This window comes from Dendropsophus ebraccatus, chromosome 9 (genome assembly GCF_027789765.1).
Source record: "Dendropsophus ebraccatus isolate aDenEbr1 chromosome 9, aDenEbr1.pat, whole genome shotgun sequence".
Taxonomy (NCBI): Eukaryota; Metazoa; Chordata; class Amphibia; order Anura; family Hylidae; genus Dendropsophus; species Dendropsophus ebraccatus.
Window position 1 is genome coordinate 107,495,433 of NC_091462.1, and position 22,906 is coordinate 107,518,338.

General features: G+C 43.4%; 1 protein-coding gene across 1 annotated transcript in view; it reads left to right on the plus strand.

Annotated features, from left to right (window-relative positions):
* The window catches only part of PEMT (phosphatidylethanolamine N-methyltransferase), a 100,984-nt gene that overhangs the window by 77,184 nt on the left and 894 nt on the right, over positions 1-22,906 (plus strand). Inside the window, exons 5-6 of the mRNA XM_069982150.1 lie at positions 4,187-4,298; positions 20,563-20,637. Of these exons, the coding sequence (XP_069838251.1) occupies positions 4,187-4,298; positions 20,563-20,637 (187 nt within the window). The remainder of the gene's footprint in view (positions 1-4,186; positions 4,299-20,562; positions 20,638-22,906) is intronic.

The following is a 22,906-nucleotide window of genomic DNA, read 5'->3' on the forward strand; positions in this document are numbered from 1 at the left end:
GTGTCATTATTCTGTACCCCATAGTGACCCTCTAGTTTAGAGTTGTGTATATTTCCTCCTGTAGCTCGGGTATATTTCCCCTGTAGCTCGGGTATATTTCCTCCTGTTCCCCTAGGTTTGGGTATATTTCCCCCCCGTAGCCCTATAGCTTTCCCCCTGTAGCTCGGGTATATTTCCCCCTGTAGCTCGGGTATATTTCCCCCTGTAGCTCGGGTATATTTCCCCCCGAAGCCCTGTAGCTTTCCCCCTGTAGCTCGGGTATATTCCCCCTGTAGCTCGGGTATATCTCCCCTGTAGCTCGGGTATATTTCCCCCTGTAGCTCGGTTATATTTCCCCCTGTAGCTCGGGCATATTTCCCCCTGTAGCTCGGGCATATTTCCCCCTGTAGCTCGGTTATATTTCCCCTGTAGCTCGGGCATATTTCCCCCTGTAGCTCGGTTATATTTCCCCTGTAGCTCGGGCATATTTCCCCCTGTAGCTCGGGTAAATGCCCCCTGTAGCTCGGTTATATTTTCCCCCTGTAGCTCGGGTATATTCCCCCTGTAGCTCGGTTATATTTGCCCCTGTAGCTCGGTTATATTTCCCCTGTAGTTAGGGTATATTCCCCCTGTAGCTCGGGTATAATTCCTCCTGTAGCTCGGGTATATTCCCCCTGTAGCTCGGGTATATTCCCCCTGTAGCTCGGTTATATTTCCCCTGTAGTTAGGGTATATTCCCCCTGTAGCTCGGGTATATTCCCCCTGTAGCTCGGGTATATTTCCCCCTGTAGCTCGGTTATATTTCCCCCTGTAGCTCGGGTATATTCCCCCTGTAGCTCGGTTATATTTCCCCTGTAGCTCGGGCATATTTCCCCCTGTAGCTCGGGCATATTTCCCCCTGTAGCTCGGGTATATTTCCCCCTGTAGCTCGGTTATATTTCCCCTGTAGCTCGGGCATATTTCCCCCTGTAGCTCGGGCATATTTCCCCCTGTAGCTCGGTTATATTTCCCCCTGTAGCCCGGGTATATTCCCCCTGTAGCTCGGGTATATTCCCCCTGTAGCTCGGGTATATTTCCCCCTGTAGCTCAGTTATATTTCCCCCTGTAGCTCGGTTATATTTCCCCCTGTAGCTCGGTTATATTTCCCCCTGTAGCTCGGTTATATTTCCCCCTGTAGCTCGGTTATATTTCCCCCTGTAGCTCGGTTATATTTCCCCCTGTAGCTCGGTTATATTTCCCCCTGTAGCTCGGTTATATTTCCCCTGTAGCTCGGGTATATTTCCCCCTGTAGCTCGGTTATATTTCCCCCTGTAGCTCGGTTATATTTCCCCCTGTAGCTCGGTTATATTTCCCCCTGTAGCTCGGGTATATCTCTGTAGATGAGGCAGCCGCTCTGCCCTTGTTGCGCTCATGCTCTTCGCCTTAGCGGCTCCTAATGAAGTGGATGAAGCTCTGATGGATTCCGTCTTTCCCTCTCAGATAATTGCCTCATCCAGCGTCCTCCACAATCAATGTGCCGGAGTTTATTTCTGTAGATTGTTCTCTTTACTTGTTTTTCTGTCTGCTGACCTGCTGTGCCCCATTTTACCAGGGTGATATTTGTGGAACTGGGGCAGGAAGGCGCGCGGAGCTGTGCTGCCTACACTGCTATACACAGGACAATTAGGTGAAGTGGCTGAGCAGCGCTGGGAGGGAGAGCCGCCACCTATATAACCCGATGTAGCCGCCACCTATATAACCCGATATAGACTCCACCTATATAACCCGATATAGCCGCCACCTATATAACCCGATATAGCCGCCACCTATATAGCCCGATGTAGCCGCCACCTATATAACCCGATATAGCCGCCACCTATATAGCCCGATGTAGCCGCCACCTATATAACCCGATATAGCCGCCACCTATATAGCCCGATGTAGCCGCCACCTATATAACCCGATATAGCCGCCACCTATATAACCCAATATAGCCGCCACCTATATAATCCGATATAGCCGCCACCTATATAACCCGATATAGCCCGATATAGCCGCCACCTATATAACCCGATATAGAATCCACCTATATAACCCGATATAGCCGCCACCTATGTAACCCGATATAGCTGCCACCTATATAACCCGATATAGCCGCCACCTATATAACCCGATATAGCCGCCACCTATATAACCCGATATAGCCGCCACCTATATAACCCGATATAGCCGCCACCTATATAACCCGATATAGCCGCCACCTATATAACCCGATATAGCCGCCACCTATATAACCCGAGATAACCCGATATAGCCGCCACCTATGTAACCCGATATAGCCGCCACCTATATAACCCGATATAGCCGCCACCTATATAACCCGATATAGCTGCCACCGATATAAGCCGAGACCACAGTATAACCAGGAGCAGCTCTCCGAACCAAATTAGTTTTCTCAGGAACCTAATAGGACTTAAAGGGATCCGTCACCATGATAATGCTATCTAATCTATCAGCGTCATATTGTAGAGCAGGAAGAGCCGAGCAGATTGATTTATGTTTGTTGGAAAAGATCTTGTATTACTTGTCATTTTCTACCGCAAACTTAAAGGGAACCAATCACGCCGAAATTGCCCCCATTGATAAGGAAACGTGCTGGTACATCACCCAGCACGCTTCCCAAACATCCCCCTGTACCCTCCGGCCCGTCCTTTATTACCCCGCAATCTTACATTTGTGAAGTCCCGCACCGTATGCTAATCAGCCCCCAAGTAGTCATGGTGGGCTGAACTAGTCATAGTCCTGGGCGTAGTTATCCGGGTCCTGGGCAGCTTCCAGCGCCGTAATCACGCCCAGAGGGGCGTGATTCAAAGACCTGCTCTCCGCCAATGTCATCTCTGGCTTGCGTTCCACGTCGGCGACGCTTGCGTTCCATGACGGCGTCGCGTCTTTCGCACGCCGTGCATGCGCAGTACAGCGGGAGAAGACGCTGACGTACTGCATGTGCAGAAGACGGCGCGCCGCCGACGTAGAACGCAAGCCAGAGATGACGTTGGCGGAGCGCAGGTCTTTGAATCACGCCCCTGGAAGCCGCCCGGGACCATGACTAGTTCAGCCCACCATGACTACTTGGGGCTGATTAGCATACGGCGCGGGACTTCACAAATGTAAGATTGCGGGGTAATAAAGGACGGGACGGAGGGTACAGGGGGATGTTTGGGAAGCGTGCTGGGTGATGTACCAGCACGTTTCCTTATCAATGGGGGCAATTTCGGCGTGATTGGTTCCCTTTAAAGGGATTGTTCACCAAAAAAAAAAATTATTAAAAATCTTTCAAATCAACTGGTGCCAGAGATTTGTATTTTACTTCTATTAAAAAATCCAACCTCTTTACCCCCCACTGACCTTCATATCGGGTCCCTGGCTTCTGTATCATGAATAGGGTCGTGGGTACAGCACGTGACCCGCGGCTCTATTCATTCCTATGGAGCCGCAGGAAAGAGCCAAGTAAGCACTCTTCCCGCCTACTTGGCTCTTTCTGGCACCTCCATAGGAATGAATAGAGCTACGGGTCACGTGCTGTACCCACGACCCTATTCATGATACAGAAGCCGGGGACCCGATACGGAGATCGGCGGGGGTACGGAGGTCAGTGTCCCCCCCAATCTCTTATTTGTCCCCTATACACTGGATAGGGGATAAGTTAATTTTCCTGGACAACCTCTTTAAGGAGTCCAGAGAGCGATCACATCAGTGAGTGGACTCTTCTACTAAATCTTCTCCCACCCGGCTTTAGATCACCCTGCTCCCCCCTCCTGCTGTATACCATGGTGCTGATAGGTCAGGTAGCAGTGTCTTGGTGACAGGGTCCCTATAATATGTGGTATTAGTCAGCCGTACTACTATAACCAGTAACATGTGTGTTATCCATCGCACATCAGAATATAGAAATATCCGCCTCTCCACAGGAGATTCTTCCATCCATCTGGTTACTCACACGTATGTCACCGCGCAGTCCGCCACCGCATTACAAGGACCTTATTACATCTCTGTATGATTATACATATATTTAGACTACAGACGTTCTATGAGATTTGCGTAAGCGTCCATGTAATTGTCTCCAGTGTCAGGCAGGACACATATATAACATGGGTGTCGGTATTATACCCCGCATGCTATGTGACAGGTATCACTATGAGCTGTATGTAACGTCTGGTTTGTCTTCTAGGTGATTACTTTGGGATCCTGATGGATAAGAAGGTGACCGGCTTCCCATTCAATATACTGGAGAATCCAATGTACTGGGGCAGCACCGCCAACTACCTGGGCTTGGCCTTTCTGTAAGTGATGCTGACCGCTGGTGTCCTTCGGCTCTGCTGCACCTGCAACAATGTGCAGACATCATTGCCCTCACATGTCATGTCCTTCGAATGCAGAATCAGAATTGTCTCTTGCACCAGAGAATAAATGTGTTTTTCTATGTTCTGGAAGCACAGATGGATGGATGAAAGGTACCAGCTGTTACAGAACGGCTTGTAATATGGCCTTAAAGGGGTTATTCACCAAAAAAACATTTTCTTTCAAATAATTGTAACTTGTAATTTACTTCTTCTAAAAAATCTCAAGTCTCCCAGTACTCATCAGCTGCTGTATGTCCTGCAGGAAGTGGTGTTTTCTCTCCACTGTGACATAGTGCTCTCTGCTGCCACCTCTGTCCATGTCAGGAACTGTCCAGAGCAGCAGCAAATCCCCATAGAAAACCTCTGCCCTGGACAGTTCCTGACGTGGACAGAGGTGGCAGCAGAGAGCACTGTGTCAGACTGGAAAGAATACACCACTTCCTACAGGACATACAGCAGCTGGTAAATACTGAAAGACTTGACATTTTTTAATAGAAGTAAATTACAAATCTCTGGCACCAGTTGATTTGATAGAAAACATTACCCCTTTAACAGTTTGGAATATAATTTGCAGGCAACAGACTCCCATTAGGCATACAGCTCTGCCATCTCCATAGACGGACACTGGCAGTGGAGTGGTTCGTAGCAGATTTGTGATCACAGCAGATCTGTTATGAAGAACAAAACCAACCAATTAAATTACAGAATGTGGTGTGAAGTAGGCGGGGATAGAATGTTGTATAACCAATCAGATCACAGGATCGTTCACAGCTGGAGATTGATTGTGATGTAGGTGTAGATAGGATATCCTGTATCCTCCAATCAAATCTCCTTCACGGCGACTTATCAATAGGGATCAAAACTAGAGATGAGTGTAATGCAGGCTCCTCTCACCACATGCTAGAACAGAAGCCGAGCCCCTGCCCCAGCTACACTGCAGCACTTGCCCCCACTAGCTCCACTACCAATAAATCTTAGGACCCTATTACACTGAGCGATAATCGGCCGAATCGGGCCTATTCCGCCTATTATCGCTCCATGTAAGGCTATGTTCACACTACTTTTTTGCAATTCATTTTCGCACTTGTGTGCATCCGTTTTTCCATTGAATTCCATTGTAAAAGAAAACTGATCTAAACGGATCTGTTTTATTTAACGGACACAAAAATGAGGTTGACTTGTGTACGTTAAAAAAAAAAAAAGGATCCATTTTGATCCGTTTTTTTTTATAATGGTATTCAATGAAAAAAGGGATCAGAAAGGATGCACACGCATGCATCCGTTTTTTCCAGAAAACAGATTGCAAAAACGTAGTGTGAACTCAGCCTAATAGAGACAACGATCAGCTGATGAAAGATAATCAGCTGATCGTTGGTTTAGATTTGGACCTAAAATCGACGGGCACCGACCACGCATCGCTAGGTGTAATAGTGATGTGCGGCCAATGGCTGACGATTGCCCAAACATCTGACACCTTACCTCTCCCCGCTCCCGGTCTTCTCTCCTGCAGCTTCCTGGTCCTGGCGGCAGCAGCGTCTAAGCGGCCTGTCAGCTGACAGCTCGCTCAGCCAATCACAGGCCGTGACGGTCCTGGTTCCGGAGCGAGGAGAGGCAAGGTATCAGGTGTTTGGGCAAGGGCTACATAAACATCGCTAACGATGTCCATGCAGCCCTTACTGTCTGAGTATTGGGCCGCCTATTAGGTCCAGTAAACGAGCGCCGATCTAGGAGATTGTTGCTTATTTACCAAAATGATTGGGCCGTAGTCACAGACAGATGACGTCCGGTAGCCTGCACTGTATTCTTATGCTGCACCACCCCCTCTGCTCGGCATCTAATCTTAGCTTCCCCAGTATAATGTTGGGACACGCTGTTCCCGTGCATCATGGTACCAACTAGCCAGGCCTCTGACCAACATATTGTACCCGTCAGAGAAGGATAGGACTGGGAATTTTTTGTGCTACAATTTGTATCTTGTGTTCTAGAAATAGTGCAGATCAGTCCCTACCTGAAAGTTCTAGAAGCTTGTGTATGTCCATGGGGGCCCGCAGTGGACTGTTAATAGTCTTGTTCCCCGGTTGCAGCCCAGCTGGCGTGCAAGGATCACTAATTGCAGAAAGTACATTGTCTGATTATTGTTCTCATTAGCCGATTATCAACTGATTGAATGTATATCACCAAGCAGTTACAGTAACAGGGCCCGCTAACATAGGGGAGAAGGCGAGTGGCTCACCGATAGGCTGTTGTGTAATGACTTAATGCCTTCTAACCACGCCAGGCCTCCGGGGACCGAGCACAGTTACTCAATTAGAGCAGCCATGTAAATTTGTTCTTGTTTGCATAAATAAATCAGGGGCCTAATAGGAGATATATTAGTCAAATCAAAGCCCTGGCTGACAGCTGCCCGCAGGAAAACGGCCTGGAATGAGAGCTGGAGCGCCGCCAGCCTGTAATAACGCCACGCAGGATCTGTTCTATGTAAGCCAGTCAACCTGTTTGCCAGATATATTACTTCATGTAAGTGTAACAAATGGATCTCAAGGGTACGGAGGAATATTGGGATGACGCGCTGCCAAGAACTGACTGCCGTTTTGGTTGGATGTGGACAGAAGATTCGGAAGAATTGCCACCAGTATATGGCGATTTCTGTATGGACCCTGATAAGTTGCTTGGACGACATCATTGGCGGGAGAGTGGTTGGCATCATCGCCTTAAAGGGATCTTGTTTCCCCCCCAAGGCTTCATCAGCTTAGGGTACTATTACACGGAACAATAATCGTCCCTATCCGGCCGATTATCGTTCCGTGTAATAAACACAACGATCAGCCAATGACAACGATCATCGGCTGATCGTTGATATAGGTTTGGACCTATAATTGTGGGGCACTGACCGCGCATCGCTACGTGCAATAGCAATGTGCGGCCAGCGGCTGACGATTTGCAAAGTGCATACTATCCATGGTCCAGGGCTCCTCTTGCGCTCTGCTTCTCCCCAGGTCCTGCGCGCTCTCACTTCAGAGCGGCATGTCTTAGCTGACAGGCGGCTCAGCCAACCACTGGCCGGGACCGCCGTGGTCAGTGATTGGCTGAGCAGCCTGTCAGCTAAGACAGGCCGCTGTGAAGCTGCAGCGCGCGGCACCCGGGGAGAAGCAGAGCGCAAGAGGAGCCCTGGACCATGGATAGGTAATGTATGCAGTTTAAGCAAGGGCTGCAAGGACATCGGTAACAATGTCCATGCAGTTCTTGTTAAACGATTATCGGGCCGTGTAATAGGCCCAGCAAACGAGCGCCGATCTAGTTGATCGTCGCTCGTTTACAGTTATTATCGGGCCCCCATCAGGCCATGTAAAAGTACCCTTAGAGTATGTATGTTCTCTCCATATTTGCTTGGGTATCCAACCAACTACCCAGGTAATAAATTTAGCTCTAGAGTGAGTTGGTACCTATGATAGGGAATGACATTACGAGTCCAACTAGAGATAAAAATAGATGGCATGTTGTAGGCCAAGGCTTCATGGGGCATTAGTTTCTTGTTCTGAACAGCATAATATACAATGCTGCTGTTGCGCAGATTTTGGTAGCATCACCTTCAATGGTCACTGTCGTTTCAACAAACTTTTCATAGAACAATAGCACAAGCGAATATAAGGAACTTTGTAATATATCTTATCAGACAAAAATGCTTCCTTCTCCTGTTCTCAAACATCTTTCCCCTCCTTAAAAAAACATCTTTCCCCTCCTTGCTAAACTTTTAGATGCAAAGATTTGTCGTCCGTGAACGAGCACAGATCTGCGAGATTTGCAGTCCCTTTACATGGCACAACAAAGCAATACTTATATCGTTCATTCATTGACAGCACAGATATGTATTTATTTGTGCTGTCAGTTTAAAGATCACAAGCAGAAGTCGTCTATACTTACATCCCCGCTGCTTGTGATCTGGCCTCCTCCGGCTGTAAATCATTCTGGAGGGGGCGGGGCCTGAAGATTTAGCCAATGGCCAGACTGGAGGAGACGTGCCGGATCACGAGCAGCTTGGATGTACGTATAGACTGCTGCTTGTGATCTTTAAACTGACAGCACAGATATATACATATCCTATATAATTATATACATATCCTATAATTATGTATACATACCCTATATACATGTATACATACCCTACATACATGTATACATATCCTATATACATATATACATATCGTATATACATATCCTGTATACATATATACATACTATATACATATATACATACCATCCATATATATCCTGTATACATATAAAGTTATCCATACTATATACATACCCTGTATAAATCTATACATATCCTGTATATATACCTTATATACATACTATATACAGATACGTACACTATATACACATCCTATATACATATCTGTGCTTTCTGTTTTCTTTTATCGTTTCCGGACGCACATAACCCCTGTTTACACAGGACCATATGTGGCCGGCAACAATCAGCTTAAAAGCCTGCTCTATCATTATCCTCAGCTGATCAGTGTCACTTTTACACGGACCGTTTATCGACTGCAGTAGCGTTTCTCGCAACACTTGTTGCCCATAATCAGCCTGCGTTAAAGCCCCTTAAGGGAGATGGGAGGGGGAGTGCCTGGGCACACAGCGAGAGAGAATAACGGCAAAGAAACAGCTCTGTGAGTAAAAGCTCTAACAGATTTATCACGACTTCCATGCTGTTGTTAATCTACGGACTCATTGAAGATATGAACTATGGTAGTAACCCCTAGCAACCCGATTTACAGATAACTGAGCTGTTCTGCTTGACGCTTCATTGGACGCTGTCTTTTTCGCAGCAGAAGAAAAGACGGCCTTATTAATCAGATTTTTCTAAAAACCTGTTTGTTTTAAATACAAAACCCTTTTACTGTTTTTTGGTTGACAGCGTAACGTCTCAGCCCGAGTAACACTACACTTAAGTACACACCGAGTCGCCCCCGCCATAAATACAACATTGCGCTGTCCTCATTGATTGTTTCCTCTGTTGACCTCACTTGATCCCGATCACCACGATTGAAATCCGCGACGCCCAGAATATCTCCAGAGGAACGCTGTCAATTTCAATCTGTTTCTCCATAATGTAAGACGTTGTCATCCTGAGCACGGAGACGGAACAGGTAAACAAGCCGCCCTGGAGCTTCCATATTAACCAGCGGCCCTATAATTATAACAAGTGGAGCACGCGAGGACATAGGACGTTGTATACATGTCTTCTATAAAGAGCCCTTTATCCAGCTGCACCTGACGGACAGAGGTTAGGATTGTCCGGTATAGATCGTCCGGTACCAGAGTGGGCACTGAGTTTTCTATAGATGTTTTCCCTCATTTGTCATGAGATGAAGCTGCTTCTTCATTTCTGGAGTCGAGAAGCAAATAGAAGGAAGATGGAAGTATTACCCTCAACCCATTGGAGTATGGACACCATTAAGACATAACTAGTTGACCTGGAGAGCTTTGGCTTTATAGCTTTATGGCTTTTGGTTTAAGGCATCCTGGCCCCTATAGTCAAGGGCTATTTTCTATAGAAGTTGGTGGCCGTGTCCACCCAGTGTGCCAAGAAGTGGCTATAACTGGTCAGATTTTGGGATCCATATGGGAGTCCAGGGGTCAGGCTTATCCAATCCATGTCTATACTCATCCATGCCATGTGCATACCGATCCAGCCCATGTCTATACTCTTCCATTCCATGTCTATACTGATCCAGACCATGTCTATACTCATCCATGCCATGTGCATACCGATCCAGCCCATGTCTATACTCATCCATTCCATGTCTATACTGATCCAGACCATGTCTATACTCATCCAGTCCATATCTTTACTCATCCATTCCATGTCCATACTAATTCATTCCATGTCTATGCTCATCCATTCCATGTCTATACTGATCCAGTCCATGTCTATACTGATTTAGTCTATGTCTATACTCATTCAGTCCATGTCTATACTCCTCCATTCCATGTGTATACTCATTCAGTACATGTCTATACTCATCTAGTCCATGTCTATACTCATCCAGTCCATGTCTATACTCATCCAGTCCATGTCTATACTGATCCAGCCCATGTCTATACTGATCCAGCCCATGTCTATACTGATCCAGTCCATGTCTATACTGATCCAGCCCATGTCTATACTGATCCAGTCCATGTCTATACCCCTCCATTCCATGTCTATACTCCTCCATTCCATGTCTATACTCATTCAGTCCATGTCTATACTCCTCCATTCCATGTCTATACTCATTCAGTCCATGTCTATACTCCTCCATTCCATGTGTATACTCATTCAGTACATGTCTATACTCATCTAGTCCATGTCTATACTCATCCAGTCCATGTCTATACTCATCCAGTCCATGTCTATACTGATCCAGCCCATGTCTATACTGATCCAGCCCATGTCTATACTGATCCAGTCCATGTCTATACTGATCCAGCCCATGTCTATACTGATCCAGTCCATGTCTATACCCCTCCATTCCATGTCTATACTCCTCCATTCCATGTCTATACTCATTCAGTCCATGTCTATACTCCTCCATTCCATGTCTATACTCATTCAGTCCATGTCTATACTCATCCATTACATGTCTATACTGATCCAGTCCATGTCTATACTCATTCAGTCCATGCCTTTACTCATCCAGTCCATATCTATACAAATTGAGAGGGACCCCTCCAATCAGTATATCATCCAAAATGTACAACCCCTGGTTGCTTTCTTCCAGAAACAGCGCATCCACAGGTGCTTTGTGGCATTGCAGCTCAACCCCATTCACCTCAATAGAGCGGAGCTGCAGTACTAGATGCAACCTATACGTTGTGGTGATATCTCTGTAAAAAAGAAAAACAGATTCCCATTCAGGGCTATAGGAGGGCTTGGCGGCTACTCTTGTAGTTGTCGTAATGGCTTTTACCCAGCATTCCCATGAAAATATATAATAACGCAGGACAATGCAAGGGCTGATCGTTTTTTTTTGTTTTTGTTTTTTTTGTTTTAATTTTTTTCCTGATTTCTCCTGGAGACTGTGAACTCCATCACCTCGGTCAGTCACCCTCACTGCTTCCTTGATAGGGTTAATAGCGGCTACTGAATCCTGTAATTTATGGGGAGGGCTGTGAACTCACAGACCTGTAAATCAGTGCGCTCCTTAGTGTGGGATGTCCATGTCCCCATTATTTGTACGGGAAGTTATGTCGCGGATCAGGGAGCGTAACCCGCCCCATTCTTGGCATTTGGACAGAAGAAGAACCTGGTGACCGGAGTCCTAGAAGGGCCAGGCTGTACGTACCAACCTACTCTATCACCTTGTGTGGCACAGAGCGCAGCCATGACTGGGCCCGACATAAGTTACCATAGCAACCAGATTCCAGCTTTCAGAAAGAAGCCATTTGATTGTCCCTCAGATCATGGAGGTTCTGGGGTACAGAGTTTCAAGCCTCTACAGTAGCAAATCCCCATAGAAAACCTCTCCTTCTCTGGACAGTTCCTGACATGGACAGAGGTGGCAGCAGAGAGTACTGGAAAGAAAACACCATTTCCTGCAGGACATAAAGCAGATGATAAGTTTTGGAATTTTAAATAGAAGTAATTGACAAATCTGTATAACTTCCTTACACTAGTTGATTTGAAAAAAAAAAAATAAGTACACCTTTAGGCTGGGTTTACCCCATCTAAGCACAACAGCCGTTGTTTGACACAGCCGTGTCTTACATGTTCACCTGGCCGATACTGCAGTATCGGTCAGATGAACGTCATTTTATTGTGATTGGAATGCAGGCACATTTGGGTCCCTTAACCATTGACCTCAATACAATGTACGGTTGTGTGCGAACAGACTGTGACAACGGCCATGAATAGACCGGAGCTGGTGCAGGGATCCTGGTGCCGCGGTCCTTTTTCTGAACCGCTGCCTATTCCTAGGCTCAGGCCTAGCCTGAAGCACTGGAGGCGGGCCCACCGAGCATGGGGATTCCTGTGCCAGCGTCAGTCTATTCATATAAAAAACTTAAAGTGATGTACCTTATGGTACATTCACATATATATATACATACAACATGGTTCTGGCAGATCAGACTGTATTTTTATTGCGACCGGTTCCTTTTAAGATCCTATAGGATCTTTATCCTATCATCAGAAGAAAAAAATTTAAAAATAAAAAATGCCTTAACATATCTATTTCATAACTGAAAGGCAAGGTGTCACCCTATGAAGCTAAAATTAGATGAATGCAGTGAATTCCGGGACGGATCCATTGATAGGAGAAGGTCATCTGGGCGGCGGCGTCACATCACAGCCCATGGATCCGCTGCGATAAAACAGAAATCTACCTCGTTACGATGGCTTTTACAGTCAGCGCACACAAAGGCCATCAAAGTCTGCGGACTCCATCGCTACGCAGGGAAAAGTGTTAAATCTCTGAATCCCTTTGAATTTTGCAGCCATGTTTTTTTTTCTGTCCAGCTTTGGGTCACGGATGAAAGTTTGGTTCGTCTGAACTCCGCCTGAGAAAAATGAGTAATGCACAATGTGGATTGTTCCCAGAAAAGATTATCCCTCGGGGGGCACGGGGAGAGAACAAGGGAAGGAGCCGGCTCTCTGTCATTTGATTCATAACCTCATTACCTTTGAGGGAACCTTATTTTTTTTCTTCACAGCCGGCAGAAAGCTTCATCTTTCCTTAGAAATCGAGGCCTCTAAAAATACTCTGAACGCCTGGATCTCGGTGACTATAGAAGGGAACAGCATCCGTATACATGACTGAGGGGATCAAACCCGTCATATGGTGACAACCAAAGCCGCCGCTTTATCATTGTATTATGCAGTCTTCTGCAAATTTCTTGCATTTTTAACAATTTTATTCTATGTTACAGGGGTTAAAGGATTGGAAATATATACCAGTTTTCTTCCAGAAACAGCGCCTCTCCTGTCCTCAGTTTGGGAGTGGTATTACTACTCAGTACCAGTGAAGTGAATAAAGAAGAACTGTAATACCACACACAACCTGAGGACAGGGGCGGCGCTGTTTTTGCAAGAAAGTATTTTTACTAATTCTGGAAATATACCATTGCAGACATCATTGTGGATCCCATATATTGGAGACAACTTGCACTAGTTTATTGGTTGCAGTAATTTTCATAAAACTAAAATATCTACATGAAAATTATCCCGGAATCAGCTCATATACAACATACGAATTGTTGTTGTTGGTAAATTTTCCAGTCATGTTGTTGTTAGAGCTTGTACGGTGAATGCTTTCTTGGTCACAGCGAATCCCGTTTATCACCTCTGTCATTTGCGCCGCGTGCGATGCTCACAGGGCGTCGTGACACGTAGGACGCAGACTTCCCTCTAGCAGTGTGCCGGCTGCATGTAAAAATAGTGCTCAGCGCTGGTGTATGGTGATGAATATTTCTCATAGCTCTATATCAAGGACTCTGCACACTGCAACACGGCAGCACGGACATTAATATCATTACTCTCCCCGAGGCTCCAAAGTGAGTAATCTCCATACTGAGCGTGGTTATTGTGCCTGAGAAATCATCTGCAGAACTGCGACTGCTCTCCTTTATATGTGAATGTACTGTTCTGTGTAGGAAGCTAGCTGCCTGAGAACAAGACTATAACAGCTATAATATTGCTTTGTACAAGAGTATAACTACTATAATACTGCCCCTATATACAAGAGTATAACTACTATAATACTGTGTCTATATACAAGAATATAACTACTCTAATACTGCCCCTATATACAAGAATATAACTACTATAATACTGCTCCTATATACAGGAATATAACTACTATAATACTGCTCCTATATACAGGAATATAACTACTATAATACTGCCCCCTATATACAAGAATATAACTACTATAATACTGCTCCTATATACAGGGATATAACTACTATAATACTGCCCCCTATATACAAGAATATAACTACTATAATACTGCTCCTATATACAGGGATATAACTACTATAATACTGCTCCTATATACAAGAATATAACTACTATAATACTGCCCCCTATATACAAGAATATAACTACTATAATACTGCCCCCTATATACAAGAATATAACTACTATTATATTGCTCCTATATACAGGAATATAACTACTATAATACTGCCCCCTATATACAAGAATATAACTACTATAATACTGCCCCCTATATACAAGAATATAACTACTATTATATTGCTCCTATATACAGGAATATAACTACTATAATACTGCCCCCTATATACAAGAATATAACTACTATAATACTGCCACTATATATAAGAATATAACTACTATAATACTGTTCCTATATAAAGGAATATAACTACTATAATACTGCTCCTATATACAGGAATATAATTACTATAATACTGCTCCTATATACAAGAATATAACTACTATAATACTGCTCCTATATACAAGAATATAACTACTATAATACTGCTCCTATATACAAGAATATAACTACTATAATACTGCTCCTATATACAGGAATATACTATAATACTGCTCCTATATACAAGAATATAACTACTATAAGGCCAGGTTCAGACTATGTAAGTGTGCGGCTGTATTTGCGGCTGTAATTGTGCGGCGGTATTTTTGGTGGTTCATGCGTACGCTGGAAAGTATACGATATACGGCTGCACAGTGCACACTATGTATGAATCTACGGCCCGATCGTAAACGGACCCGTAAAAAATGAACAAGACCATTGTTTGCGGCTGGAAACGGGGCCGTGGATTGACAGGCGGTCCGTACGGAGTACTTCAAAAATAGCCGGCAATGATGCCGAATGCCGATGCCTCTAATAGTTAATATATTAAATTAATAAAACACATTTTCGTTGTAATAAAGTCCCTTTCGTTGTTCAATAATTTAATTCTAACGAATCCATCATTTTGCAATTAAATATACTGTTAAAATAAATATATAAATAAATGTATATTTATATATATATATTTATTTTTTGACAGTATATTTAATTGCACAATGATGGATTCGTTAGAATTAAATTATTGAACAACGAAACTGAATTTATTTCATCGAAAATGTGTTTTATTAATTAATTATTAATTAGTACAGGAAGCTCCATAAGCCGTTAATTCATATTGCCGGCAATAGAGCTTTCTGTACTAATCATCACTTTACTTTAATGAAAACATCAAATGTTTCTTCTAATTATGTTATCACAATAGCATTATTAGAAGAAACATTTAGAATAATATGTGCGCTCAGCTGATTGGCTGATCGGCTGAGCGCACATATAATTAGCGGGTCCGCAGTACAGTGACTTCATTGTGCTGCGGACCAGCGAAGAGACAACATCGGGGTGAGTATAGAGCTCTCCCCACCCCCTCCCCACCACTGCACCCCTCCCAGCAAGGAAGGGGGGGTCAGTTAACCCCTTCCTTGCTGGGATGGGTGCAGTCTGACATCAGTCTGGCCCCCAAGGGGTTAAGGGGGATACAATACATCCTCCCTTAACCCCTTGGGGGCCAGACTGTAAGCAGCGATCTGTAAAGATGCTGCATACTGTGAGGAGCACAACACCGCTCACAATGATGGGTGTTGTGCTCCTGTTTGTGTGTTTTTTGTGTGTTTCTCCCTTTTTGTTTTTCAGATATCGGTATCCTGGGGATTACGTCGGATTCCGTGGACTACGTCGATGACCAGTTTTTTTTTTTGTTTTTGTTTTTTTTAAATAAAATGGTCAATGGGGGGTGTGGGGGTGTTTTTATTTGAATAAAAAAATTTTTTAACTTGTGTCTTGTCTTTATTTCTTTACTTTATAGACTTAGTAGTGGAAGCTGTCTAATAGACGGAATCCATTACTAAGTTGGGGCCTAGTGTTAGCCGGTATAAAATGGCTAACACTAACCCCCCATTATTACCCCAGTACCCAATGCCACCAGGGGTACTGGGAAAAGCCGGGTGCCAGTGGTCCCGGAGCGTCAAAATTGGCGCTCCTTGACCGGGCGGCAGCAGGCTGGTAAGATTTAGGCTGGGGAGGGCCTAAACCAATGGCTCTTCCCACCCTGGTTACCAGGCTGCTGTCGTTTGGTTTTTAACCCGGCTGGTTATAAAAATAGGGGGGACCCTATGCGTTTTTTTTTTAAATAAATAAATATTAAAAAAAAACGCATAGGGTCCCCCCTATTTAGCCTGGTAACACCAGGGTGGGAAGAGCCATTGGTTTAGGCCCTCCCCAGCCTAAATCTTACCAGCCTGCTGCTGCCCGGTCCAGGAGCGGCAATTTTGCCGCTCCGGGACCACTGGCACCCGGCTCTTCCCAGTACCCCTGGTGGCATTGGGTACTGGGGTAATAATGGGGGGTTAGTGTTAGCCATTTTATACCGGCTAACACTAGGCCCCAACTTAGTAATGGATTCCGTCTATTAGACGGCTTCCACTACTAAGTCTATAAAGTAAAGAAATAAAGACAAGACACAAGTTAAAAAAAATTTTATTCAAATAAAAACACCCCCACACCCCTCATTGACCATTTTATAAAAAAAAAAAAAAAAACAAAAAAAAAACGCTGGTCATCGACGTAGTCCACCGAGTCCGACGTAATCCCCAGGATACCGATATCTGAAAAACAAAAAGGGAGAAACACACAAAAAACACACAAACAGGAGCACAACACCCATCATTGTGAGCGGTGTTGTGCTCCTTACAGTATGCAGCATCTTTACAGATCGCTGCTTACAGTCTGGCCCCCAAGGGGTTAAGGGAGGATGTATTGCATCCCCCTTAACCCCTTGGGGGCCAGACTGATGTCAGACTTCACCCATCCCAGCAAGGAAGGGGTTAAGTGACCCCCCTTCCTTGCTGGGAGGGGTGCAGTGCTGGGGAGGGGGTGGGGAGAGCTCTATACTCACCCCGATGTTGTCTCTTCGCTGGTCCGCAGCACAATGAAGTCACTGTACTGCGGACCCGCTAATTATATGTGCGCTCAGCCGATCAGCCAATCAGCTGAGCGCACATATAATTCTAAATGTTTCTTCTAATAATGCTATTGTCATAACATAATTAGAAGAAACATTTGATGTTTTCATTAAAGTAAAGTGATGATTAGTACAGAAAGCTCTTTTGCCGGCAATATGAATTAACGGCTTATGGAGCTTCCTGTACTAATTAATACTTAATTAATAAAAAACATTTTCGTTGAAATAAATTAGTTTCGTTGTTCAATAATTTAATTCTAACGAATCCATCATTGTGCAATTAAATATACTGTCAAAAAAAATATATAAATATACATTTATTTATATATATATTTATTTTAACAGTATATTTAATTGCAAAATGATGGATTAGTTTAAATTTAATTATTGAACAACGAAAGGGACTTTATTACAACGAAAATGTGTTTTATTATTTTAATAGATTAACCATGAGAGACATCGGCATTACTGCAGAGGATCGCAAACCCCGGTAATAGCAATTCCTGTAAACTGTGTTCCCTGCTTTCCCAGATGCATCCAAAGGTGTTTGCATCACTTTCTTAAGATTTTGTTTTTTTTAGTTGAACCAGATTTCCAAGTAAATGGCCGTGTGTTTTGAGCCGCATGTCTATTTTTTCCCACGGCCGGAGTTTCATCCGCACATTTACAGCCGCATAAAAAATACAGCCGCACAGTTACATAGTGTGAACCTAGCCGAATACTGCTCCCTATATACAGGAATATAACTACTATAATACTGCTCGTATATACAAGAATATAACTACTATAATACTTGTCCTATATACAAAAATATAACTACTATAATGCAATGGCGAGAGAAAATAGAAACTGGGGCACTCACCGATGCTTCCAAGCTGGTAACTTTATTACCGATATTTACAAGTCCATGGTGGAGGGAGGACAGATGGAGTAGCGGGCGCCTATACCCCGGGGCTCCCGCTACTCCATCTGTCCTCCCTCCACCATGGACTTGTAAATATCGGTAATAAAGTTACCAGCTTGGAAGCATCGGTGAGTGCCCCAGTTTCTATTTTCTCTCGCCATTGCATTACATATCTCTGATTGCCTTTTGTCTGGGAGCACCACAAGCATTTCAGGCCGATCCATCCTATCACACGTCCTTTATTGCTAGCGTTGCCGGCAGTGCCGACTGCACTCTCCAGCTCTATAACTACTATAATACTGCCCCTATATACAAGGATATACCTACTATAATACTGCTCCTATATACAGGAATATAACTACAATAATACTGCTCCTATATACAAGAATATAACTACTATATAGTGGTGCTGGCCGGGTTTTGGTGGGGCTTTTTGGGTCTGGTCCTGTGACATTGGGGTTGCAGGGCTGTTCCATGGCCTCCCTTCCCTGCATGTGCACGCTTTGCGGGGTTGGCGGTCGCCGACCGACACGGTGTGGAGTTAGCGTAGGGACCTGTGTGGACCAGAGGACCTGCGCGGTGGTACACGGGGCAATATGGCTTGATCAATTCATATACAGACACTCTGGTGTTGATTTTTAATATAGGCCTAGCGGCATTAGTATCAGCCATAGATGGGATGTGCAGCCGTTCCTTTCTCTCCAGTTCGTGTATAACTACTATAATACTGCTCCTATATACAAGAATATAACTACTATAATACTGCTCCCTATATACAGGAATATAACTACTATAATACTACTCCTATATACAGGAATATAATTACTATAATACTGCTCCTATATACAGGAATATAACTACTATAATACTGCTCCTATATACAAGAATATAACTACTATAATACTGCTCCTATATACAAGAATATAACTACTATAATACTGCCCCTGTATACAGGAATATAACTACTATAATACTGCTCCTATATACAAGAATATAACTACTATAATACTGCTCCTATATACAGGAATATAACTACTATTATACTGCCCCCTATATACAGGAATATAACTACTATAATACTGCCCTCTATATACAAGAATATAACTACTATAATACTGCCCACTATATACAAGAATATAACTACTATAATACTGCCCTATATACAGGAATATAACTACTATAATACTGCTCCTATGTACAAGAATATAACTACTATAATACTGCCCCTATATACATGAATATAACTACTATAATACTGCTCCTATATACAATATAACTACTATAATACTGCCTCCTATATACAAGAATATAACTACTATAATACTGCTCCTATATACAAGAATATAACTACTATAATACTGCTCCTATATACAGGAATATAACTACTATAATACTGCTCCTATATACAAGAATATAACTACTATAATACTGCTCCTATATACAGGAATATAACTACTATAATACTGCTCCTATATACAGGGATATAACTACTATAATACTGCCTCCTATATACAAGAATATAACTACTATAATACTGCTCCTATATACAAGAATATAACTACTATAATACTGTCCCTATATACATGAATATAATTACTATAATACTGCCCCTATATACAGGAATATAACTACTATAATACTGCTCCCTATATACAAGAATATAACTACTATAATACTGCTCCTATATACAAGAATATAACTACTATAATACTGCTCCTATATACAAGAATATAACTACTATAATACTGCTCCTATATACAAGAATATAACTACTATAATACTGCCCCTATATACAAGAATATAACTACTATAATACTGCCCCCTATATACAAGAATATAACTACTATAATACTGTTCCTATATACAAGAATATAACTACTATAATACTGCTCCTATATACAAGAATATAACTACTATAATACTGACCCCTATATACAAGAATATAACTACTATAATACTGCTCCTATATACAGAAATATAACTACTATAATACTGCTCCTATATACAAGAATATAACTACTATAATACTGCTCCTATATACAAGAATATAACTACTATAATACTGCCCCTATATACATGAATATAACTACTATAATACTGCCTCCTGTATACAAGTATATAAGTGTTATAATACTGGCGGTGTGGTGTATGTGTACATTGGTTGAGGATTTCGGTGTGTACAGCGGGCAGTGTCGGGGGTTGATGTTGCTGTGTTCGTTCTTATCTCGGAATGTTTTATGCTCATCTGATAATGGCCGCTCCTCACCGCTTTCTCTTATGTTCTTGTATATTTCTGTGTTACCGCAGGAACTCCAGCCCGGCCGGTCTCGTCCTCACAGCTGGGGTCGCCCTGTGCTACAAAGTCGCCATCTTGTTTGAAGGGTAGGTGATTTCTCTGCACGCAGCGTCCTCCTTTATAACACACTCACTTTCAGTGCTGCTCATCCTGTTCTTCCTGGTTCATGAACCACAGGTAAGACTGACACATAGGCCGAGCAATAGACTTTTCTAAAGTACAGAGAGAACAATTTTTATATATATATATTCTTTTTGTAATTTGGATTTTTAAAGGTAATTTATTATTTTTCCCCAGCAATTTTTCTCTATTTTTAGCGCTATTAAGTTCTTATCCGTCCGCCAAGATGATGGCAGGCGGCGCGGCGGAGGAGAAATGGCTTTCTTCTTTCGGCTGCCATTATGTTGTTTCAGCTGACAGCCGGGCGGCCACGTGAAGTCTCAGGTCTGTCCCAGCTGAGGAGGACGGTGTGAGATATCCGGGCACACGTGAGGCTGGTCCTGGCCTCTCCGCAGCTGGTAATGCAGGAAGCAGCCAGAACATTACCGGAGATTGTCACTGGGGCGGAATAAGTGTCCAGCGTCCGCCGCACTGCGCACACACACACCTGGCACTGCTACATGGGGCTCCATCAGGTCACAGCTAATGAGGGATAATGAAGCCTCCACCTGGGACTCACAGAGGCCGGACCTGTCCTCACCAGTCCTCTCCGCGCCAATGACATTCCGCACCGGCGCATCCTGACCGGCTGTTTATAAACACATCACCGGCAGCCAGAGTTATACGGCTCCTACTGCGACACCAGGCGCGCGCGTCTACCCGGGCTGGGGTATATATAGGGGGCACCGGGGTCAGTCATGTGATATAAGATACATCTGTGAGATACACACGTAGCAAACATTAACCTGATGCTTCCAGCGCCATGTGACGGGTTACTGTCAGGTTATAGTTTGCTACATTTGTATGTATAACTTGTCAGTCACCTGGATTATTTGTACTGTATATTGGTCAGCTGTTACATACAGGACGGCTATGTATATGCCAGTCATATCGGTTATATACAGGGCGGCTATGTATATGCCAGTCATATCAGTTACATACAGGGCGGCTATGTATATGCCAGTCATATCAGTTACATACAGGGCGGCTATGTATATGCCAGTCATATCAGTTATATACAGGGCGGCTATGTATATGCCAGTCATATATCAGTTATATACAGGACGGCTATGTATATGCCAGTCATATAACAGTTATATACAGGACGGCTATGTATATGCCAGTCATATCAGTTATATACAGGGCGGCTATGTATATGCCAGTCATATCAGTTATATACAGGGCGGCTATGTATATGCCAGTCATATCAGTTACATACAGGGCGGCTATGTATATGCCAGTCATATCAGTTATATACAGGGCGGCTATGTATATGCCAGTCATATCAGTTACATACAGGACGGCTATGTATATGCCAGTCATATCAGTTACATACAGGACGGCTATGTATCTGCCAGTCATATCAGTTATATACAGGGCGGCTATGTATATGCCAGTCATATCACTTATATACAGGGCGGCTATGTATATGCCAGTCATATCAGTTATATACAGGGCGGCTATGTATATGCCAGTCATATCAGTTATATACAGGGCGGCTATGTATATGCCAGTCATATATCTGTTATATACAGGGCGGCTATGTATATGCCAGTCATGTATCTGTTATATACAGGGCGGCTATGTATATACCAGTTATATATCCGTTATATACAGGGCGGCTATGTATATGCCAGTCATATATCAGTTATATACAGGGCGGCTATGTATATGCCAGTCATATATCAGTTATATACAGGGCGGCTATGTATATGCCAGTCATATATCAGTTATATACAGGATGGCTATGTATATGCCAGTCATATCAGTTATATACAGGACGGCTATGTATATACTAGTCATATATCCCATATATACAGGGCGGCTATGTATATGCCAGTTATATATCAGTTATATACAGGGCGGCTATGTATATGCCAGTCATATCAGTTATATTCAGGACGGCTATGTATATTCCAGTCATATATCATAGTAGTCATATATATACATAGTCATATATATATACAGGTGGGTTATATATGTATATATATGGGACGGACATACATCCGTTATATATGGGTCTTATTTATATTCTCTTATATACAGGTGGGTTATATATGAGACTGTCATCCATTATATATAGGTTACATGTATATTCTCTTATATACAGTTGGGTAATATATGGGCCGGTCATACATCCGTTATATATAGGTTACATGTATACTCTCATATACAGGTGGGCTATATATGGGCCAG